Consider the following 25,344-nt stretch of genomic DNA (forward strand, 5'->3'; position numbering starts at 1 on the left):
TCCAACGACGCAACCTAAACACATAATAGGTAGTTCACAGTGTTTTTAGGTACCGAAAATACGTTCCAACGGATCACCCAAACTGACGACGCATTTTGCGTCGAAGCCGAACCGCAACGCAAATAAACGTCTCGACAGAGAGACGACGCATATCTGATCCGTCGTCCGTCGGCCAAACAAAGAAAAGAAAAAAGAACGCACCATTCCCCATCCTCTTCATCGCTCGCTCCGTCCCGACGCGGCGGCGGAATCGGCGGCGGCGCCTCCCGCGGTCCGTCCGCTCTCCGCCCCCTTGTCCTCTTGCGCTTGCTTCGCTTTCTTCTTCGTCTCCCGCCCGCTCTGCTGCTGCGTCTCTCCCGTGCTGTCGATCTTGTACCTGACGCGGCGCTCGCCGACCTCCACGACGCGTCGCTTGATGTCTCTGACCTCAGCGCCCATGTCGCGGCGGATCTTGGCCCTCCTGAGCAGGCCGAGCCCCCTGTCGATGAGGCCCCTCAGGCCCTGGAGGAGGTCCCTGTCCCCGGGCGGCGCCGGCGCCGGCGCGTGGTGGTGCACGCGCACGAGGAAGGCTTCCACGCAGTCCTCCACGTCGTAGGAGAGCTCCCGGATCTCCCACGCCCACAGACTGTCCTGCGCGTCGGGCGGCCGGTCCGCCGGCGCCTCGGAGATCTGGAGGAGCGCGGCCTCCATGCTCTCCAGCTCCGCCTTGAGGAACGCGACGTCGTCCCGGACGCTCGCCTGCAGCTGGTACTCCCGCGTCAGCAGGTCGCCCAGCATGGGTAGCAGCGTGCTCACCGCGCCGGTCACAACGTCGGTGCGCTGCTAACTGCTCTGCGCGTCCGGCCGCCGCTGTACGCCGCAGCGACGGAGCTTGTTTTGGGTTCGTTGTTGGAGAACAGGGATTTGGGTCCGTGACTTTTTTCCCTGTAGGTGACTCAAATGAGGAATATGTCTCATGTTTGCGCTCTCATGGTTGGAGACGGTCTTAGTGTGAGAACGCAGGAAGAAACTGGCCATGACTCGAGAGAGAACGGATGGGCACAAGCACAGTCCAGGTCCATGCATGGATGGAAATGAGGAGGTTGCTTCCTTGCTGGTACAGTGATATCAAGCACTGTGCACGTCATCATCAAATTAAATTCATCCACCAAAGACCAGACCAAACCAAACCAAAAGGCTGCGCAACCATGTGCCCGTTGATCCTAGAGTGTGCACTGACCACTGCTTTTATTTATCACGAGACGAGGTTTCTTCAAAGTAACTGTGGATCCTAGTACTACAACGTACAGGCTCCTCGATGACAAAAATCAGAGTGTGCCCCCTTCCGGGAGGGGAGAGCGGACCACTGGAGCTCCCCGTGAACGGCACGCTGCAATCAGATTGATTGATAATAAGTACTAATAAACATGAGAATCATCCACACGTAACACGTTTATCATCATTGGACCAAAAGTAAATTGATTGATTTTTTTTTTTTTTGCTCTAACGACCAGATAAAATATTAGTTGTAATTCATTCATAACGTACAAGTTAGGGTCTGCTATTTGATACTAGCTGATTGCTAGCTACCTAAAAATTAGCTAAAATCACCTCTAGTGTATAAACTAGTGTTTACAAGATCCCCAATAGCACCTCATGTTCTGCGTGAGAGCGATTTTTTAGGATTTAACGGCGTTGTGCTTTCGGTGGTAGACGACGTTTCCGTCGACAGCGAGACGTCTGTGGTGACTTCATCAATCTCGAGGATTTTCTGGCTCAGTCTTTGAAGATGATCATAAGGGTAGGGTTTACGTGCGTACATTCATAGGGGTGGATGTATGTGTGTTGTGAGTGTCTGTGTTGTACTGTTTAATTCGAAAAAGAAAAGCATAAGAGCTAATAGTTAGGCTAATCTTTTAACTGAAAAACACGCATAAAAATAAAAGAAAGCTAGAATTTTGTATTTTTTTTCTTTTAAAAGTCTTTAACTGATTGTTATAACTAACCGTGACCAAGCTCCAAACAAGAAGATCAGAGTCTAAGGTGGTGCACGCTGGCTGCACAACACAGCTCAATGCCGCCGCTGCTACGAGCTCTCCGTGAGAACCCAATCCACCACCACATTTGCGGCACATCATCAATTCGTCAAAAAAAAAAGGCTGTCCGCCATGTGCCATGGGCCATGGCCCCATGTGCTCTTAGGTACGGCCAAGCGTGGCGAGTCCAGTGACGACTGCTTTACTACGAGTCACTGTGCTCCTATCTCTACTGAACGCACTAGTTTAATAGCAGCAAAAAATCAGAGTGTTGCCCAAAGGACCTGTGGTTTAGTGGTAGGGTTGTCTAGAAAAACGCTACTTAAAACCTAGTGATTGCATCTTTTTCTATAAAATTTTCAGAATTTTCAAGGTACACGCACGCGTACGCGTTTTCCGTGCACAAGAGGCGTCATCTTCTTTGTGTGTGTACGGACGCGCACGCGTGTATACGTGTGGTGTGTGTGGAGTGTGTGAGTTCAAGTTATACCGATAAAAAAAATTAGAGTGTGAGCCCCACGGCTCACCGAAAGTGGGAAGGGGGCAGCCTTATGGCTGATTGCAATCAGATCATGTTTAGTACAATCAGATCATCGCTTCCTTGCTGTGACAGTGGGTGGGTTTTTGCCTTTGTCCACTCCTGGAGAGGTCATGGATCGGAGGTGAAGCGTGCGAGGTTGTGCTGCACAAGCCATGTGCATGCCTAGTAGGAGTGCTTTTATCACGACAGGTTTCTTCAAAGCCACTGTGTATCCCAGTACTACTCTTTCTCCCTTAATATTAGTCGCCACGATTTACGTGTCGATAACTTTAACTCGATTTATTAAAAATACGTGCAACATTTTTATCTCTAAATAAATTTATTAAAAAACTAGATTTAAATATATATCTAACGATACTAATTATGTATCATAAATATTAATATTTTTTAATATATATTTAATCAAAGTTGTTTATTTAAAAACGAAAACGACATATATTTAAGGACCGAGGGATTAGGACGCACAGGCTCCTCCACGACGAAAACCAGAGTGTGGGCCCCCTGGAGGGGAGAGAGGGCCACTGGAGCTCCGTGAACGGCACGCTGCAATCAGATAGTATTTAGGGAGTAGCATTTGATTGATGAGTACTAATAAAAACGAGATTCATCATACCTAACACAGGTGACATGTTTATCATCACTAGACCAAAAGTAAATTGATTGATTGCTCTAACGACCAAATAAAATAATAGATGTAACTGATTGCTAACGTACAAGTTAATAATTTAGAACCTATTTGATACCAGAGGTAATTACTCTGCCGGCCGGGTGATAGGGGCCACGGGCGTCTCAGGCAGGCGTGCGAGCGGGCCTCAGGCGGTGCACAGCCAGGAGATCACCCATAAGAAGCGGGGGGCTCTGGGGTGCTAGGGTTAGGCCACCGGTGACTTGCTGTGGGGACCCAGAGTCCCAGAAGGCGTGGTCGGCCTCCAGGCGGGCGAGCGAGCGAGCCTCAGGCGGCGCGCCGCTGGCAGATCACCCCATGAGAAGACAACCGGGGATCGGGGGGGGGGGGGGCGGCTAGGGTTAGGCTACTGGTGACATGTTGTGCGGACCGAGAGTCCTAGATGGCGCGGGCGTCCTCTAGGCTTCGCGCGTCGCGTCCCTAGGCGGGCGCGTGGGTAGGCCTTAGGTGGTGACTTGTGGTGTCATCTCACTTGAAGAGTATAAAGATGGCACTAGTGAAGGTTCGCAGCAATGGCACACTAGGGGCGGTGGCGACTTGACAACTTCCACTCATCGAATCTGGCCGTTTCAGGATAGGATGTCGGGGAGCAGGGATGCGTCGAGGTCATAGTTTCTTTTTTTCCTTTTGTGTTGTGTGTTCTCCTCTTTGGCCTTATTCGTTTGTCTTATAATCCATACTTTTTGGCTTGTCTTTTCAGCCGGAATAATATTTTTCTCTCACAACAAATCAGCCGAAAAAAGTGTTTCTGCATGTTTTTTCAGCGAAGCGAACGGGGCCTTTGTTGAGACGTGAGACTAAGTGCTCTGATATCCTTTTGATTTTGTATATCCTTCGTGCATATAGAGGCCAAGTTATTGAATCCATTATCTAAAAAAATAGCTAAAATTATATCTACATATCTAAATAGAAGAGCTAATAGGAATGTTAATATTTTGGCTAAGTCTTTGACTAGTTATTAACCAATTATAACCGATCTCCAAAGCGGAGTCTGATTACACGACAGAGCTCAATGTCGCAAACCAATCCACCACCACGTCATTGCCCCAGACGGATCGCCTTGCATTGGTGCGGCACCTCGTCAAATCGTCCGACAAACCAAAGGCTGCCCCCCATGGGCCATAGCCCCATGTGCCCCGTGGTACGGCCTAGCGTGGCGTGTCCCTGCTTTTATCACGAGGTCTTGTTTAGTCGGGTGAAATTTAGAAATTTAGCTACTATAGCACTTTTGTTTTTATTTGACAATTAGTATTGAATCATGGACTAATTAGATCCAAAACGTTCGTGTCGCGATTTCCAACCAAACTGTGCAATTAGTTTTTTTTTTGTCTATATTTAATGCTCTATGCATGTATCGTAAGATTCGATGTAATAATTACTATAGTACTTTTTAGAAAAACTTTTTTAAACTAAACAAGACCTGAGTCAATGTGATTCTGCAACGCACCAGTCTCATGGCTGACAGAAATCAGAGTGTGAGCCCCCACGGCCCACAGAAAGTGGAGCGCATTTATACATGGGTCTCACGGCTGATTGAAATCAGATGGTATTTATATATACTACTATGATTTGACGAGTAATTAATTGGGAGCCACCATTGCGAGGGGCGTGAAGATCCAGCTGCTGCGCGCGCAGCTTCCTCGGCGCCCTGTCTGGGTTTCTCGTGCTACAGAGCTCAGACCAAGAACAGGCGGTGAATCTGGGTGAGCCCACCTTACTACTGTGTTACCACTAATGCAAGCTGCTGTCCGCAGGCGGCACCCACACCGATCATGTGGCTGTCATGTGGCTGTCATTCCACACATTCCTGGTGCGCGTTGAAGACCCTAATGAGGCTACTGAGCCACACATGCTCCTGCGCCTCCTCAAAAGGGTGCGCAGGCTGTTCGAGAAGAGCAAGGCTCGCCGCAAAATCTCTAGCCAGATCCAAGAAATCTACAAGAAGCTTGCGGAGTTGGCAGCAAGGCGTGACTGGTTCAAAACACCCGACAGCATTGTCACCAAGCCAGCAACGACCATCGACCCTCGCATCTTGAATCTGTACAAGAGTGCAACAGAGCTTGTTGGCATTGAGGGACCAAAGGATGAGCTCATAGATATGCTGTCCCTAGGGGACGACGGCGGTGATGCGTCTGGTCCTAAGAAGATGAAGATAGTCTCTGTTGTTGGATTTGGAGGACTGGGCAAGACTACTCTTGCAAAAGCTGTCTATGACCAGCTTAAACCGCGGTTCAGGTGGGAGGCTTTTATTCCGGTGGGTCGAAACCCTGACATCAAGAAAGTCCTTAGAGACATTCTTGTTGGCCTTGATAAGGAGAAGTCCATGAATTTGAATATGGATGAAAAGCAACTCATGGACGAACTCAAGGAATTCGTCCAGGAAAAGAGGTACGAGTTTAATCACTCAACACAATGCTGGTCACTGCATACATGCATATATAGAGACTTAATTATATTTCAGTAAGTACGTAGCCGTACAATTCTTTCCTTATATCTTATTTATTTTATATATTACATTATGGCTGGAAGGAGCTAGCATGTTCCACTTCAAGTCTATAAATTACTACAGTAATCTTGGATCCATACACAATTGATTTAAAAGAATCATAAAGAAGTAAATTTGTATTTTCAGCAGTAAGCATAACTAGTTGTATGAAATACAAATCTACAACCACCTGTTCTTTTTTATGGTCGATAATGCCACTGCTCTGTTCTTTATATGCTTTCTCATTTTAATTACCAACTCATGAAGGTAATTACGCTGTCATGTAAATGTGTAGGTGTTTCATTGTTATTGATGATATATGGGACAAGAAGACCTGGATATTAGTCAGATGTGTTCTGCAAGAAAGTAATTGTGGAAGTAGACTTGTGATCACTACACGCATTTCTGAAGTTGCCGCATATGCTGATGAAGCTTACAAAATACAGCCGCTTTCTCATGATAACTCTGAAAAATTATTGTACGCAAGAATAGTTGATGGTGAAGGGAAGTATTTCGATAGTCTTTCGGCTGAGACATGTGAAAGAATTTTGAAGAAATGTGGCGGCGTGCCACTTGCTATCATTACAATTGCCAGTTTGTTGGCTAGTAAACCAGGAGAGGACTGGTCTGAGGTCTACAACTCAATTGGTTTTGGGCATAAAGGCAATGATGACGTAGATAATACCAGAAGGATATTGTCTTTTAGCTACTATGATCTACCTTCACATCTGAAGGCTTGCTTATTGTATCTAAGCATATTTCCGGAAGATAGTATCATAGAGAAAAATAGATTGATATGGATGTGGATGGCTGAAGGTTTCATCTCTGAGGAACAAGGAGCAGATGCAGGTGCAAGATCATTATTTGAGCTCGGGGAGAGGTACTTTAATGAATTGATAAATAGAAACTTGATCCAGGCACAGGAGAGAAGACATGAAGGGTACGTTGATGCCTGCTCGGTTCATGATATGGTTCTTGATCTGATACATATATCAATTGTCAAGTGAAGTAAATTTTGTCACTGTATTGAATGGTTGTGAGCGACAGAAACTTCAGCGGAGCATTTCTCGCAGGTTAGCCCTACAGTGTGTTGAAGAGCACAACGTTGGCCAGCTGGCTAACATCGCTGTGGAGAGAGTGAGATCCATCTTTGCCAGTCGGTGCAATTTTGGTGCATTATGTCCACGCCTCCCATTTTTACGTGTAGTAGAGATGATAGAATGTTCTGTTTCCATAGACTGCGGCAAAGATGTGTTGGATCATCTTGGGAGTTTACTTCACTTGAGGTACCTCAGAGTAGTGGGTATCCCTATCATCACTGAGCTGCCTGGGGAGGTAAGATACCTGAGGTTTCTGCAAACACTGGATTTACGGAACAGCTGAATAAAGGAGCTGCCCGAGGAGGTGGGACTTCTGACGCAACTTGTTTGCCTACGATGTAGCCCTGCTTTCCAGGCAAGAGTGCCGGCTGGTTTGATCGGTAAGCTGACATCATTGCAAGAGCTGTGTGTATGGTGTGAAAAAGATGATACAATGCATTTTGTGAATGAGCTAGGTCTGCTGAGGGAACTGAGGGTGCTCCAGGCTAATATTCGTGCTAGGATCAGTGAGAGCATCTGGAGTGCTTTGCTGGACTCCCTGGGCCATCTGCACAATATCCAGGAACTTCAGATTTCGGGCATATGTACAGATAAGGACTGGCACGGGCAGAGCGTCAATGCAGGATCGGTCTCCTGTCGGCATCTCCGTTTCCTGCATTTGGATTGCTTGGTGTTCTCTGCACTGCCGGCGTGGATTAACTCGTCGCTTGCTCCAAACCTATGCTATCTGGATCTGCTAGTGGTAGCTGTGGAAGACCAGGACATGGAAACCCTTGCCAAGTTGCCAGAGCTTAGTTGCCTCATACTGCATTTGACTGGCACCAAATTAGTTAGCATAAAGCTTCGTGCTGAAGGTGTTGGCTACTTCCGCAAGTTGAGATTCTTAAAGATACTCGGTTCATTTATCAGGTTTGATGTGCGCGGCAGCGAGTGCAACAGCAGCAGGGTACAATCTAATAATACTATCATGCCAGGTCTTGAATCCCTTGAGTTTGGTGTCCATGTGCGGTCCCTAAAAGACGAGAACCTGCAGCTTGGTTTTGACAAGATGCTTGGCTTCCAGAACCTCGGAACAAGTTCGCTCCAGCGAGTCAAAGCCGAAGTGAACTGTGAAGGTGCCAGTATTTGGGATGTGGAGGAAGCGGAGGCTGCATTGGAGCACGCGGCCGCAGTCCATCCAAAACATCCCACCCTTCTAACCAACAGGGTAGACCCAGAATGTATGATCTCACCCTACCAAAAGGTATGATGAACTGATCATGCATGCACATTTGAACTTGCTTTCAAAATTCAAATGCTACTGGCTCTGATTTACTATTGCTAGCTTCCTATCTATCCTGTCTTTCTATCTGTATAATGGTCACAATAAAATGTTTATCTCATACATCCTCTCCTTTGAATTATTATTAGTCCTAGCTCAATCGGGTTCTCCTCCGCGCAAGGGCAACATAGATTATCTAAATAAATAGTTACTCCGTATTAAGTAAGGGTGGGTGGGCCGTGATAGTTAACGTAAAAATATCCCGATTGTCTTGTTCTCGCTTGCATGCATGTAGGGCCTGTTTGTTTTTGGCTCAGATTCATTCTGAACACCAGCGGCTAGATCTGCTGCCTATAGCTCAGATTCCGATCCAAACACGCAGGATTGCAGTGGCCAGGCATGCATGTCACCGAGTTGGCCGTGTTGTCTCACAAATGCCATAGTCTGCCAACCGGTTGGCCGTGTTTGCGTGGCTCAAGGCAGATTCATTCATAACATTATGAATTGTGGTGTCTAACTACTGAAGGAACGTAATTAGAAATGCAAGGAAAAGCACTCAGTTTTGGAATGTGTATGTTGTACATGTTTCTATGATGATGACAGGGAATTCATGAGTGGCCAGCCGAGTGTGCACGTGCTTTTTTTTTTCTTTTTCCTTGCAGTTCAATATATTTGTATTTATTTGCTAACCGTATCGAACAAATGGTAGGCATGTATGGAATTAGTAACCAAGGACTGGAAGTTGGCGGACATCGTTGGCTCAGGACAAATTCAAATACTGCGTATGCCAGATCCGACCGCATCTTCAAGCAAAGTATGTTCAGCAACGTTTGCATGTATATCTTCCATTTAAATTAATGCAAGGAATATCACACATCAGTATCTGTTCGTGTGCTTATGATTTTCATGACATAGCACACACCGAACAATTCGGTAGAATTTAAGACTGTTATGGACATATTCAGAGCAGTATATAATTCTGATATATAAGCATTGTGTTTTATTTGTTTTCTTTGTAGGTTATGCGCTTGTTGTACACAGATAATAATGGGCGGGCACTTTTGGCTCTCAGCTCTAATGCTGTTCATAAGCTGTGGAAATTGGAGCACAGGGACAAGAATCCACGTGGCAAGGTTAGATAGGACCACTAGCTTAAGATTTCAACACTGTAGTTCTGTTTGTTGTTTTCTAAAAACCATCCATCATTACTTTTCGTTAGTCAACCAAATCTGTTCCACCTGTACTATGGCAACCGAAAAATGGCATTCCAATGACAAACGACACCATTGATGGTAATGACCCTAAAGAAGCAACAGCCTGCACTGCACTATCCAGAAATAACCAGTATCTAATTTCTGCTTCTGGTGGCAAAGTCTCATTGTTCAACATGGTGACATTCAAGGTATGTCTTCTTCAGTTGTCTATAACAATAAGTGGTTAATTCCATGATTGATTTCTTACAAATCATGCATGACAACTTCCGTAAAATAATCTTTATTTTGTAGTTGCACCATGGCCTTTCTTTGGCTTCACTGATCTTGTGCAATCTCTCATATATAGGTCATGACTACTTTCATGGCACCATCACCTGCTGCAACTTTCCTTGCATTCTACCCGTTAAACAATAACATCATAGCTATTGGAAGGGAGGACTCTTCAATTCAAATCTACAATGGCCATATAGACGAAGTGAGTATTAAACGTGAATCTATCATCCCCTGTTTCCATGAATCTCAGAGTATTGGCAAAAGTCATTATATATGGTTCTCACTGGAAATGCAGTAATGTACCCATTGTAAAATAATGTGCTCTCGTTTCAGACTATATATCCACTCATGTTTTACTTATGTACTAGGATCATGAGATCGTAAATGTTTTTTGACATATGATCTTTTTGACATAACAAATTATGTACTTTTTGCGGGCTTTGAGCAGATACCACAAGGTACACATATTACATGGCAACTTTGTGGTAGCTCCCATCAACAATATGAAGAGTAGTAAGTACCTCGTGGTATATGACCCAAAAAACCTTCATAAACCATACATATGTTGTTAGCTCGACATTTAAAAATTTGAGAATTTTTAACGATAATGGATTCTTCCTGTGTGGAACATTATGCTTAGTGTACTAATTACCATTTAGCTTATATTTAACATCGACGTGCCAAAATATCAACTTATCTTAATCGAATTGAACAGGTTACAATTGTGCTCACGGGTCATCACAAAAAGATAACTGGACTAGCATTTTCGCAATCAATGGGGGTGCTTGTATCTTCAGGTGCTGATGCTCAGGTGTGAATTCTAATATATATCAAAATTAGGACTAGCGATTATGTTTTTGCTTATAAATTTAAGGGATGCTGAATTAAATACAGTCAAATGTTATGTGTCGGTGTTTTGTGAACCGACCAGTAAATTTAGTGCCGCGCAGCTCTAGGAATCGATGGAACCACTCAAGACATGGGGAGATTATACTGTTTCAGGCCGGAGCCCTACGGTCTCAGAGGGGTTCGAGTTCGTGTTTCTCTGTCCAAGTACTCAGTTGGCTTACAATGGGGGTGCTCGGAAGCGTGGGTTCAGAAGTGAGAGGACTCGAGAGAATAGATCGTTCCCTCCAGAGCCATAGAGAGTGTTTCCTTTTTTTCCATCCGCTAGAATGAATGCCCGGTTCCCTTATGCTTTCGGGGACCGAGTGACAATTGAAAGGAAAGGGTTCCCACGACCAGAGTGGTCGAGAGCTCGAGGGGAGGGTGGCGGTAGGCGAGCCCGGTCCGTGGGCCCTTTGCATCTTGTCCCAGCTTCTGTTGCATGCTCGGATGTCATCACGGGTTCCCGTTCTCCACGTCGAGGTATGGTGCGCCATAGCAGCACAGTGCGGGTCATGGCTAGTATGGTGTGCCATAGCGGCATAGTGCGGGACGTGGCTGTCCTCTTGTAGTCCTATGGGACGTGGGCACATAGTGCGAGTCGTGGCCTTCGTCCTTGCGCGTACTGCCCTCGGCGGGCGTCATACGCTAGTTTGAGTCTATGGCTGTCGTCCTCTGCTGACCGGCCGCCCTCCTGATCATGAAGGGGGCGGCGAGGCTTCATCCCACACACGGGTCGTCAGGGGTCAACTTGTTTGTCCTGTTCTGAGGAGTCAAGTCCCTGGACGTGAGACCCGTGCTCTACGGTGAGCGTGGCCGTACACCTGCCCATCGAGTCATATAGTGTTTGAGCAGTCCCGTGCCATATCCTGACATTGCCTGGCCACGGAGTGGCCTTTTGAATTGGTGGGGGAGCAATCCGAGGGGTGATGCCTCACCCCAAGACCCTGCGGTCCGAAGGGTGGTCGATGCATCCTAAGGCCCCACGGTCTGTTGGGTGGTCGTCGTCCTTTTCGTCTGAGTGGGTGTGCGGTGCGTGCACGTCTCGTTGTGGCAGGCGCATTGAATGCGCCAACCTCCCCTGGTCTTATCCGTTGACGGTCAGCCTAGGCTCGGGGTGGTCGAGGTCGTGCCTCGTATCTCGACCCGACTGCGTGGTTGGGTGGAGCGAGTGGTCGAGGCGCTACGCGGATGATGGGTCGTGGCCTACTGGGCCATGAAGTGCGCTTTCCTCCGACGTAAGCCGCGTTGTGGGGTAACTGGGGTATGCTCCCCCAACATTATGTTAGTCGCATTTCATACCATCCATTAGTCCATTTTCTAAAATAAATAAAGATCTATAAATACACTCCACTTTCTAAAAGGTATAAATATCTAAAAATACAATATTGTTTCTTTCTGAATCATTCTTTTCTTGTTTTTTTGCAATGAAATGAAATTTGCAGCTATGTGTTTGGGGCATTTATGGTTGGGAGAAGAAGGAATCAAGATACATCAAACATCCATCTAATGGTTCCGGTGCTTTAGTTGGTGATACAGTGGTGCAGTTTAACTATGATGGAAAACATCTTTTAGTAGTTCATGAGAGTCAGTTGGTGATCTATGATTGGCAATTGGAATGCTTGCGCTCAGTAAGTCATTCACAACATTTTCATAACAATATATTTGCATCTCTTGGTAATCATATGCAGTCTTGTCTATTGAGTCGGAGTACTAACATATTACATGATTTACATCATGCTTGTAGAATGCTCCTAATTGTATCGATGCATTATAATAAGCCCATTACACACTGATATTTAACCTTCCATAACTTGACAATGCAGTGGTTCCCAAGAGATGCACCCCTTTCCCCAATTTCAAGTGCGGTATACTCACTTGGTTCTTTGTTGGTCTATGCTGGATTTCGTGATGGTGCAATTGGAATATTCGATGCAAAATCTCTTACGTTAAAGTGCAGGATAGCACCCTCTGCCTACATACCATCTTCAATATCCAGGTGTGTAGAGTTTCAAGCAGTTCCTATTTTTTTTGTGAGTGGTAGTTTCAATTCTGGTAACCAACGTCTTGTTTCTGTTACCTCTCTTGTTCCCAGGGATGGTGAAACCGTCTATCCCACAGTTGTCGCTACGCATCCGTGGAAGCCAAACCAGATTGCAGTGGGCATGAGCGATGGTGCAGTTCTTGTGCTGGAGCCGTTGGATACAGACGACGTACAAGTGGGGAGCGACGTCACCTCAGAACAACGTCCATCCCGTGATGTTAGCAGTAGCAGACTTAGTTAAATATTTTTGCTTGGCCGCTAGATACATATTCAGTCAAGTGGAACTGATTTTTTATGCACCCATCCAGTTATGTGTACACCATCCATCGTCAGATCTCCTCAAGATCTATATATCTAAGACTAGTGTTTTCATGTCGTTGAGGACTTCCTTATTTTGTAATAAATATGCACGTTGCTAGTGGGTGAGACATTTCCCTCCCCATCTCTGTTCTTCTTTTTTTTCAAAAAAACATAATTGGATAGTGGGCATTGTATTTTCTTATCTTATTATGTACAACGACCTTGGGACAATGCTGAGTATCAGCCTACCCAATTCTCCAGTCAAGTTGGCTTAGGTTGAATTGCAATTGCAATACTCTCATTTTGTGAATGATGTGAGATTTCGACATGCATTGTAAAAACTCGTTACTAGAGGAGAAAATTGTCCTTGGATATCGTGACGATATGCAGACTAACTCCACTTGTAACGAGTTAGTTTGCATATCATGACTTACTAAAATAATTATGAGAAAAGCATTCAGGTAAAGAAAAAATATAGAGGGAAATGAGAGTGACAAAATATTTTTTGTTACTAGGATCGTGCCCGTGCGTTGCTACGGGCAAAACAAACAGCGATAATGGCATACACTGTCTAACGCAGAAGTCAAATCATCATCAATAAAAAGAAAATGTTTATATTTCATTTCTAATTAATCCATCCCATCAAATTTTTTATTTGACCTAGATCCATTTGCAAAGGAAAATAAACATAACATATGCAGATAAGATGTCCTCGAAAAAATCTCTTGTATATTAATCATCATGTCAATTGTCTTGCATAGCCATTTTCACGCTTGGCAGGGACATGAGACTCCATGGGGTGTAAGAAGACTGTGCATAGCTTGTCTACACCAGAACATGCATGCTATTCAAATTTTTTACAAAGCCAACTGCGCAGACCTCGAGTGAAAGAAACAAAGCACATAAAAGTGCTTCTGCAAAAAAGGGTGAATCAAGCGCTGCCAATTATTATTTTTCCAAATGTAGACTTCATGTAAATATGGTGAAACAAAACACAACACATGTAAGTGCTACTGCTACTAAAGTATGATGATCAATAAATTACAATATCTGAAAAACCATTCCAGGCTTCTAGCAGTGTTATTGTGTCTACTGCATCAAAAGTCAAAGCTGTCTTCTGCTTCAAGACAATTTTCAGAGAAGTTCACCAAGTCATGATAGCACATCGACTTGCCTCAATGCATCCTCATCATTGCACACATCCAGGGCATGCCCTATCCTCGTCACACATCTATATATGCATGCAGTTCAGCATGGCACCCTTGTGGCCTAGCATCCAAAGGCGCCATTGCCTCGCCACTCCCATGCCCATGGCCATCCAGCACACCAAGCAGTACACATCACCGGCTGGTGGTCACTATCCCCGTTGCCCATGGCCATCCAGATCCAGCACGCTGAGCAACAAGATGGATGCCCATTTGTGCGTATCTTTAGCTTCAGGGCATTCCTTTGACCGGCTTACCTGCAAAGGTCAAGAGCATCAATTCAAGCCCAGGGATACAAGAATGAGACAAAGGAAAATGTCTAGTTATGCTTAAAGCCCATATTTCCTAAATAGTTACATACACTAAACTGAAGGATCAGTCATTTTCTCAGAGAAATTGTGATTCAGCTTTGGTAATAGACTTCATAACTACAATTGTGCAAAATATAGATGTCACCAAATTCAAAGTCTCTCTAAGAAAGATTAAGTCCGCCCAACTCTCTTTCAAACAGACTTTGCCAATAAAGAATAATGTCTGCAGACACTGCTGAACCTCAGCAAAAGAGACTTTGCGATCATCTTCGATGCAGTCTACCTACCTACTACCTACTCTAATGGTACTCATTTGTCAATGCTCAATATAAAATGGTTTATTTAACTTGAAGGGGAAGGTGTCCGAGAGTAGCTAAGAAAGTTCAGAGTTCTGAAACTCTGTATCCAAACATTCTGCAGGCACCTAGGATGATTTGAACTCACCCAGGTAAGCATTCTTGATCTCTACTTGTTGTTGACTGTAAACTAAAAATTATAGTTTAGAAGGAAAAAGACCCGCATGGTATGAGACGTTGTATCATCATACTGAATATAATCCAAGGCTCAGCATTAATTAAAGGAGATATCAACCAAAAGAAACTACTTCTGGTTAATAAAAAAGTAGAAAAAAGAAACTTGCCGGTGCTCGTTATATCTCTAAATGCACTGCACCCAATGGGAGCTGCCATCATACTACTAGAGGATTGTTGTTAACCAGAGGCAGCCCCTAAAACCAGCATGTCATAGTTCGGGCATATTCCAGTATTGTAGATTTGTGGTCTGACTTGTTTTTTTCCAGAAAAAGAACATTGCATTACAATGATTGAATTTTGCGATGGAGGGTTGTCTTCCAAACATGACTCAGATCCTTCAACATCATATGGGAAGAATTAGGTGAAGGATATGCTAAAAGATAACTACCTCAAATATAGGACCCAGACTATATCTTCAATCACTAACAGATGAAAAAATTTCAAGGAAACTTCCAAATGACCAAATGAGAATCGTATAAACATAAAGGCACGACAAAATAAAAATGCGCAACAAGTATATATCGACTAATGAATTGTAACACCCTAAAATTTGCAATAATTTTTAAATAGGAGAAACTAATTTATTATGCATTTTTGTGGGCATTTGAATCTAGGAAAATAATAATTTTATTAAAAATAAAATCAAATATAAGGTCACAATCATGTATGTGCATTCATGCAGCTGCATATTATTTTGCATTGCTTGGTTTGAAGTCGGATTCTAAATTGATTTGAATTTGCATTTTCAATTTGCTTTGGAAAAAATAGAAAAAGGAAAAATGGATTTCTCTTCCTCCCTTCTCCTTTCCCTGTTGTAGGCCCAGTTGGCCTGCCTCTCTTTTCCCGTGCGGCCTTGCTTCTCCACCGGCCCAACTGGCCGCTTGGCTTTTCCCTTGCCCCCCCCCCCCCCCCACTCGGGCCGAAGCCCAACACCGGCTCATTCCCTTTTCACGCCCCGCTTTTCTTTGCTCTGCGCGGCCTGCCTCCCGCTCCGCGGCCCAGCTACGGCCGTAGCCCAGCTCCGCACGCCGCGTTGCGCCTCTTACCCCACTAACGTGCCAGGCCCACCCGTTCGGGCGTCTCCTTCCTCCTCCGTCTCATGACCGGCTCGGACATCACCGCGCCGACATCGCCCGTGTCCGACCCTGCCACGCCTCGTGCACTGTGCCGCCCAAGTCTCCGTGCCCCATAAATACCGCCGAGCCTGCGCCGCCTCCCTATCCCACCTTGCAGCAAGATTTTCATCCTCGCATAGAGTTCGCCAAGCCACCACTATAGCCCTAAGCGCCGCCGTGCACCATCCCACGTGGGTCGTCGTCGTCACGCCATCTCCACCCGCGAAAAGCTTTCCGGTGAGATCCCCATCCCCTCCGCTCTCTCCCCGTGTCACCGGTGAGTCCAACCATGCTCTGTAGGCCAAGAACCGAGAGCTCCGGTGAGTCTTCTATGGCGCTGCCGCCGTCAGGTTCGCCGTCGTCCTATCCGGACGGCCGCCGTCACCTCTCACCCGCCTGATTGAATCTCAGCCGCTCAAGTCTAATCCGACGGGCCCAGATGAAGGATACCCCTTTGTTTTGGAATTTTGCAAAAGAGTCCTTATAAGTACTTGAGTCTTAACCTACGGTCCATAGCGCCTTTTCAGATTCTGTTTTCTTCTTTTGAAAGCGTATTGTGCTTCGGGTAGATCTAAAATACATTTTCAGTTATTTACAGTTTTGCCACAAGATTTGTTTTAGCCATAAAACCTCCGTTTTAAAACCGATTTGATCCGTTCAAGTTGCGTTAGGTTCATAATTAAGTAATCTACATGGTTATACTACTATTAAGTAGGTTTTCAACTTTTAAAATTCGAGGTTAGATTTAATCTATTATTTTACTAAGGGAAATATTGTTTAATTCATAACTTCTTCGTTTTAGCTCCGATTTTTGTGATCTTTGCTTCTGTGTGTTCGTAGTGAGACGTAGATTCGTTTTCCAAACTTTTCATCTTGGTTTTATGTTGTTGGTGTACTGTTCTAATCTATAGCTTTTGTTTGTTATGCATGATTGCTTCTGGATGCTTGTACGTTGCTGTGATTATCGAGTATAGACGGTGAGCAGTTTGTGGGAGACCAAGAGTATTACTTTGACGAGCAGGATCAGCAGGAGTACATTGCTCAAGGCAAGTATAACATGGGATCATCCTTGTTTCCTATTCACTTTAATACATTAAATTCATGTTGCATGTGTCGTCTTGATAGGGATTCCCTAGAATTGAACTTATACCTTGTCATCCATGGGATATGCATTGGGTAGCTCTGCTAGTGCTCAATTAAACTATGATCTTGTAACTTGACTAATGGTATATGCAATAAACATTAAAATAGGACTTTTTAGCAACTTAGAAACAGGGGGCTGGGGTGTTTAGCTACTTTCTAAATGCTTCAGATTCCTCTCCCTAAGGACTTATCTATAAGTGATCATTCGAGACTTATAGTACAGCTATGGGCTACATGGCTCCTGCTTTAGTTCAGTATGAGGACCTTTTCTAGCTTGTTAGTGGTTACCTTCATTGGTGTAAGAATGGCCTGACGAATCAGGTATAGTGCGGCCTTTGTCCCCTTGAGTATAGGTTGTGTGTCATTGTTTCATCGGGAAGGGGGGGCTCTACATCTGTTTGCCGAGTGAATCTAATGGCCCTAACTTGTTAGACGAACCTTTGAAAGGCTTCATAGTGAACCCTGCCGACCTTCCCTGGTAGTGGATTAAGAGGCTCGCGACCTCAGGCGAAAGGGTAAATCACAAGTCACAGTGAAATTGTACAACCTCTGCAGAGTGTAAAACTGGTATATCAGTCGTGCTCACGATCACGAGCGGCCTTGGAACATTTACGAAATAGAAGAACACTAAGAATTACCTGTTTATGCTATTCATTATTCATGTTTACCTTGATCATGTGTTTTGCATTGGGAATTGCAACAACTTGTTGTTACTCTTAAGCTAAAATTGTGACAACTAAAAGCTGAATGTTGTTAAACCTGTGTCAAGCCTTTTGAGCCTCATGAACCCCATGTTACAGTTGTTGAGTACGACATGTACTTACGCTTGTTTATTTTCATTATTTGGATAAAAATCCCGGATGGGTAACAGATGGCTATGGTAATGATGATTTTCCTGAGGACTTCTAGACTTGTGGTCAACCAGTCGACGTCCCTATGATATGGAGCTTCCGCGAGAGATCTTTTCTTTATACTTCCGCTATATCTATGTGAAGACTCTGTCTTAATATTCGTGATGTAATAAACACTTGTGATGATACTATTCATAATTTGTCGGCTTATGTGTGTGACTGATCTCTGGGCGCACATAAGATTTTGCATCCCATTTTATCCTTAAAATTGGGTGTGACAGATTGGTATCAGAGCCGTGTTGACTAGTAGGACGCAAGCCTAGTTAGCAATGGTCAGTTTAGCTTCTTTTGCTATACTCATTTCATGCTTTCCATCTCACCCTTGTTATTTGCTAAAGTTTTATGCTTCTTTTGCCTCACTCTGTTATGAAAATTATTGCTTCTAATTCTAACTAAATCTAATTCTGTAGATGCCTTGTGCCAGTAAGACCGCCCGCATTAGCTATAGAGGACCATGCTTCACTAAAGGCAAATCATCCCCTAGGCGTGGGGTGGACCAAGGAGTTCTATTTCAAGCATGGGGATGACACGGCCTACTTCCATTCCCTACTCATGACAGTGCTTGTATGCTACTACTCCGACTTGTGTCTCTATGTGCAATATCGTTGCACCGAGTACCGGCACCCCCATGAAGCTACATACTTGGAAGACTAGACTTGTTTGTCACTGGTTGGGATGAAGCTAGGAAGGCTCGTAGGGTGGAAACCAGACACACTCACCTGGTGAGTCGTGCCACTATGGAGGAAAGTATGGAGGATGCAGCCTATGAAGCTTGTATGATATACCGTGCCCGATGATTTGAGAAAATGAAGGAAGATCCATTCAGGTTCCTTCCGTCGTTGTGACCCTAAAAAGAAGGATGGGAGATGATGGAGCCTCAAGGTCTTGATACGACTACAAAGGCGATGGTCCGTTTTGCTAGGGAGATACTCCAGAAGAATGATGTCCTTAAGGAAGAATTGGAAAAGGAAAAGAAGGCTCACAAACGGGTTGCAAGGCAGCTTGATGAGTATAGGACCCAACTCAAGATGCCCAAGATCTATGAGAAGCTACCTAGAGTTCATCACCATAGGAGTTTAGAGTCCCTTATGTAATAAAGACGTTAGTAGCACGGGTCAAGTTGAGTTAAGTTGAGTCTAGAAGTGTGGTGTGAACATTGGTGTGCCTAGTTGATTTGTTATTATGTTTATGTGTGAGTTGGATTTTTGTAATGAGTGCTGGAACTTTGTGGACAAGTCCGCAAGTTTCATAGTTAAGGATATTAAAGTTTGAGTCAATAAATAAATAGTTGGGTTTGGTATATCTTGTTCTCTCGGAATCTGTTCTTCGGAGCAGTCTGCCTTATCTTAATGCCATTAAAATCTACTTGACCAAAAATTATGAAATTTTTTATGGAAATAACTAGATTTAAGTATATTTCCAATGCCTCTAGAATCACCTCTATATCTGATCTGGTTTGTGAGATATCGCTGTTTCAAGATAAAGTTTCTGCGCAGTCTGGAAATCTGGAACAGTTTCAGTTGTATTCCTGCTTTTGAGTAACCTAACGACTAGAATCTGGGAATGTGGTCTGAATAAAAGTTGTAGATAATTTCTTAATCTTTCCAACCATATAAAGTACGCCTCTTTTGGATATCTAGGAACTCGAGATATGACTGTTTTACCGAGCTGCTAATGTTGGAACTCGTCCAGAAAATTTTCAGAATATATTCTATATCTCTATAAGTGTCTATAATTAGGAAATCTCTAAATTTGGAATATTTGTGTGGGATGTCAGATGTCTGGAAGAGGAAGAGGACTAGGTCGTGGAGGTGTTCTCCCACATCCACCACCACCACCGCCACCTACTATTGAGCAGCTTCTGGCAGTACAGACACAGATTATGCAAGCTCTGGTGCAGAATCAAGCAGAATCAATCCAGTTGGTGGAGCACCGTGTGACAAGCGTGGTGAATTCTTGAAGGGCCGTCCCCAGTGTTTTCTCATGCCACTGATCCACTGGAAGCAGATGATTGGCTTCGTGCAGTAGAAAAGCAACTCAACATAGCACAGTGCGATGACCAGCAGAAGGTGTTGTACGCATCAGGACAACTTCAGGGAGAAGCTCAAGACTAGTGGGAGGCATTCGAATATGGACGTCCCACTGATGCTCCTCCTATCACCTGACAGGAATTTAGAGAGAATTTAGATCCTACCATATACCTGAAGGATTGATAGAGCTCAAGCAGGAGGAATTCCGGGCTCTGAAACAGGGATTTATGTCTGTACTTGAGTATCGTGACAAATTTGCTCAGTTGTCACGTTACGCCCCGAAGGAGGTGGCTTGATGATGCTGATAAGCAACAGCCGTTTTCTCAAGGGTTTGTATGATGGTCTGCAACTCCAGCTTATGTCCAATACATACCCCAATTTCCTAGACACTGGTCAATCGTGCAATTGTTATTGATAATAAGCGCAAAGAGATGAAGGCCAAGAAGAGGAGGCTTCAGGGACAGACCTCTGGAAGTAATACTCGTCCGCACACCAATCCTTAGCAAGGCTTTCAGCAGAGGTACCAGGGACCACCTAATTAGAGGAATCGTGGTCAGTACCCTCAGCGCAACTAGGACCAGCAACAGAATGGAAATTAGTGTCCCTAGCCGTAGAGTGGCCAACAGACACCACGACAGGGAGCACCTAACAACACTCCCATGAAGACTAGTGCCCTAGCACTCCCAACAAGTGTTTCTGTTGTGGTAAAGAGGGTCACATGTCTTATAATTGCCCTGAGAAGCCTAACCAGCAAAACCCCCAAAGGCAGAATAGTTATCAGAGGCTAGCACCCAACACAGGAAAGGTGAATCATGTGTCTACAAAGACGGCACTTGCGGAACCAGAAGTCATGCTCGGTATGTTCGATGTCAACTCAAATCCTACCACTGTTCTCTTCGATTCTAGAGCTTCGCATTCATTCATATCACAAGCATTTGTTAGAACAATAGTATACCTTTATGTGCCATGCAAAATCCCATATTAGTAAACTCACCAGGAGGTAGTATGCAAGCTTCCTACCATTGTCTTCCGACTAGTCTATCCTTAAGGGGGGTGGAGTTCAAAGTGAGCCCCATTGTGTTGGGAACCTCTGGCATTGATGTGATTTTGGGTATGGACTCGATGATGCAACAACAAGCAGTGATTCAGTGTAAGGAGAAGGTAGTTGTTGTGACCACACCGAATGGGGAAAGAATTAGTGTTGATGTTGTAGTGCAGAAGCAGCCGACAGCCACAGTGAACCAGCTTGATGATCGCATCAACAAGGAGGACCTAGCAGTAGTTGAATTTCTAGATGTGTTTCCCAGTGACTTGCCAGGTATGCCACCTGACCGTGACATTGAGTTTATTATTGAATTATTACCTGGAACTGCACCTATAGCTAAGCGTCCTTATAGAATGGGGGTTAATGAACTAGAGGAACTTAAGAAACAAATAAAGGAGTTACAGGAGAAAGGTTTCATTCATCCTAGTTCATCACCTTGGGGAGCACCGGTTATATTTGTTGACAAGAAGGATGGTACTCAGAGGATGTGTGTTGATTATCGGTCACTCAATGAGGTTACTATCAAGAACAAGTATCCCGTTACCTAGAATTGATGATTTGTTTGATCAGTTGAGAGGTGCTTGTGTTTTCTCTAAGATTGATCTTCAGTTCTGGCTATCATCAGTTGAAGATTCGTGCAACTGACATACCCAAGACAGCTTTTACTACGAGGTATGGTTTGTACGAGTACATCGTTATGTCCTTTGGTTTGACCAATGCACCTACCTACTTTATGTACTTGATGAATAAGGTGTTCATGGAGTTTTTGGATAAGTTTGTGGTGGTATTCATCGATGATATATTGGTATTCTCCAAAACAGAAGAAGAGCATGCTGAACATCTAAGGTTGGTCTTGCAGAAGCTTAGAGAACACAAGTTGTATGCTAAGCGAAGTAAGTGTGAATTCTGGTTGAAGGAAGTTTCTTTCCTAGGCCATGTTGTCTCTAATGGTGGAATAGCAGTAGATCCAAGTAGGGTTAGTGATGTGTTGAATTGGAAACCACCAACTGATGTGGGAGAGATTTGAAGTTTCTTGGGATTGGTAGGATACTATAGAAGGTTCATAGAAGGTTTCTCTAAACTTGCCAAGCCTATGACAGCTTTGTTGGAGAAAAATGCTAAGTTTGTGTGGTCGAGGAGTGCCATGCTAACTTTGAAGAATTGAAGAAGAGATTAACTACAGCTCCAGTATTGGTTTTGCCAGATCTGAGCAAGAGCTTTTCGATCTATTGTGATGCATCTCGTCAAGGTCTCAGATGTGTTCTTATGCAAAAAGGCAGAGTAGTGGCTTATGCTTCCCGACAGTTGAGAAAGCATGAGTTAAACTATCCTACTCATGACTTGGAGTTAGCAGTAGTGGTTCATGCTTTGAAGATATGGGGGCACTATCTTATGGGCACATAGAGTGACATTTATACTGATCACAAGAGCCTGAAGTACATTTTCACTCAGATGGATCTGAATATGAGACATCATCAATGGTTGGAGTTAATCAAAGATTATGATCTGGAGGTACACTATCATCCTGGAAGGCGAATGTTGTTGTCGATGCTCTTAGCAGGAAGAGTTATGCCAACGAAGTGCAAGTGGCACCTATGTCAAGTGAGTTGTGTGCTGAGTTTGAGCGACTAAATTTGGGATTTGTCACTAATGCAGTGGAGTTGGTGTTGGAGCCTAAATTGGAGCAAGAAATACGTAAGGGCCAGTTACAGGATGCTATGTTGAAAGAGATAGCGGAGAACATAGTGATTGGCAAGGCACCAGGATTCCATATGGATGATAATAGAACTCTTTGGTTTGGGAAAAGACTATGTGTGCCTAAGGATAAGGCTATACGAGAGGCAATTCTTCATGAGGCACATGAGTCTGCTTACTCTATTCATCCTGGGAGCACCAAGATCTATTTGGATTTGAAAGAGAAGTATTGGTGGTACGGACTGAAGAGAGATGTTGCTGAATATGTTGCTTTGTGTGATACATGTCAGAGAGTCAAAGCTAAACATCAAAGACTTGTAGGATTACTATAACCAATGAAGATACCTGAGTGGAAGTGGGAAGAAGTTCATATGGATTTTATAGTTGGGTTACCACGTACTCAGAGAGGCTATGATTCAATATGGGCGATAGTAGATCGGTTAACTAAAGTTACTCATTTCTTACCGGTCAAGACTACCTATACTGGACCCCAATTGGCTGCATTATATATGGAGAGGATAGTGTGTCTACATGCAGTTCCCAAAAAAATTATGTCTGATCGAGGTACTCAATTTACATCTCATTTTTGGCAGCAAGTATATAGTTCATTGGGAACCAAGTTGAATTTTAGTACAGCATACATCCTTAGACAGATGGGCAAACCGAGAGGATTAATTAGATATTAGAGGACATGTTGAGAGCTTGTGCATTGCAGTACGATACAAGTTGGGACAAGAGTTTGCCTTATGCAGAGTTATCATATAACAACAGTTATCAGAAGAGTTTCAATATGGCACCTTTCGAAGCTTTATATGGACGAAAGTGTAGAACCCCGTTGTTTTGGAATCAAATGGGAGAAACTCAAGTGTTCAGACCAGATGTTTTAAGAGACGCCGAAGAGCAAGTAAGGATGATCAGAGATAATTTGAGAGTGGCTCAGTCTCGACAGAAGAGCTATGCCGACACTAGGAGAAGAGAATTCGTTTTTGAGTAGGGGATTATGTTTACTTGAAGGTGTCACCTATGAGAAGTGTGAGAAGGTTTAACATGAAAGGAAAGTTAGCACCAAGGTATATTGGGCCTTTCAAGATTTTAGAGAGACGTGGAGAAGTAGCTTATCAGTTGGAACTGCCTGAGAGTTTGTCAGGTGTACATGATGTGTTCCATGTGTCTCAATTGAAGAAGTGTTTGCGTGTACCAGAGGAGCAGATACCATTAGAGGAGCTTATGGTTAAAGAAGATCTCACTTATGAGGAGTTTCCAGTGAAGATTTTGGAGACGACAGAAAGAGTTACAAGGAGCCGAGTTATAAAGATGTGTAAGGTTCAGTGGAATCGGTATACAGAAGATGAGGCTACTTGTGAAAGAGAAGAGGATTTGAGGAAAACATACCCGCAACTTTTTGAGTAAGCATCGTCCGAATCTCGAGGATGAGATTCATTTTAAGGGGGGTAGAATTGTAACACCCTAAAATTTACAATAATTTTTAAATAGGAGAAACTGATTTATTATGCATTTTTGTGGGCATTTGAATCTAGGAAAATAATAATTTTATTAAAAATAAAATCAAATATAAGGTCACAATCATGTATGTGCATTCATGTCGTTGCATATTGTTTTGTATTGCTTGGTTCGAAGTCGGATTCTAAATTGATTTGAATTTGCTTTGGAAAAATTAGAAAAGGAAAAATGGATTTCTCTTCCTCCCTTCTCCTTTCCCTGTTTTAGGCCCAGTCGGCCTGCCTCTCTTTTCCCGCGTGGCCTTGCTTCTCTGCCGGCCCAGCTGGCCGCTTGGCTTTTCCCTTCCCCCCCCCCCCCCCCCTCGGGCCGAAGCCCAGCACCGGCTCATTCCCTTCCGCGTGCTGCTTTTCTTTGTTCTGCGCGGCTTGCCTCCCCCTCCGCGGCCTAGCTACGGCCGCAGCCCAGCTCCGCACGCCGCGTTGCGCCTCTTACCCCGTTGCCATGCCGGGCCTGCCCATCAGGGCGTCTCCTTCGTCCTCCGTCTCATGACTGGCTCGGACATCACCGCACCGACGCCGCCCCTGTCCGACCCCGCCACGCCTCATGCGTCGTGCCGCCCAAGTCTCCGTGCCCCATAAATACCGTCGAGCCTACGCCGCCTCCCTATCCCACCTTGCAGCAAGATTTTCATCCTCGCATAGAGTTCACTGAGCCACCGCTGTAGCCCTAAGCGCCGCCATGCGCCATCCCACGTGGGTCGTCGTCGTCACGCCTTCTCCACCCGCAAAAAGCTTTCCTGTGAGATCCCCATCCCCTCCGCTCTCTCCCCGTGTCACTGGTGAGTCAAACCGTGCTCTGTAGGCCAAGAACCGAGAGCTCCGGTGAGTCTTCTATGGCGCCACCGCCATTAGATTCATCATCGTCCTGTCCGGCCGGCCGCCGTCGCCTCTCACCCGCCTGATTGAATCTCTTCCGCTCAAGTCTAATCCGACGGGCCCAGATGAAGGATACCCCTTCGTTTTGGAATTTTGCAAAAGAGTCCTTATAAGTACTTGAGTCTTAACCCGTGGTCCATAGCGCCTTTTTAGATTC

At 44.6% G+C, this 25,344-nt stretch overlaps 1 protein-coding gene and 2 pseudogenes across 1 annotated transcript; 2 read left to right on the forward strand and 1 right to left on the reverse strand.

Moving 5' to 3' along the window:
* Positions 1 to 216: 216 nt before the first annotated feature.
* On the reverse strand, positions 217 to 777 carry LOC136513670 (disease resistance protein PIK6-NP-like). Its single transcript, XM_066507633.1, has one exon. It carries the CDS (start codon positions 775 to 777, stop codon positions 217 to 219), a length of 561 nt encoding a protein of 186 aa, XP_066363730.1.
* A 4,056-nt stretch (positions 778 to 4,833) lies between these two features.
* Positions 4,834 to 13,024, forward strand: LOC136513300 (putative disease resistance RPP13-like protein 3; annotated as a pseudogene).
* The window catches only part of LOC136513299 (uncharacterized), a 218,825-nt pseudogene continuing 198,356 nt past the window's right edge, over positions 4,876 to 25,344 (forward strand).

Source organism: Miscanthus floridulus, chromosome 16 (assembly GCF_019320115.1).
Source record: "Miscanthus floridulus cultivar M001 chromosome 16, ASM1932011v1, whole genome shotgun sequence".
Taxonomy (NCBI): domain Eukaryota; kingdom Viridiplantae; phylum Streptophyta; class Magnoliopsida; order Poales; family Poaceae; genus Miscanthus; species Miscanthus floridulus.

What these genes read in the sequence shown, in the direction of transcription:
- LOC136513670 (XM_066507633.1), bottom strand. Translation starts at nt 777, where the DNA reads ATGCTGGGCGACCTGCTGACGCGGGAGTACCAGCTGCAGGCGAGCGTC.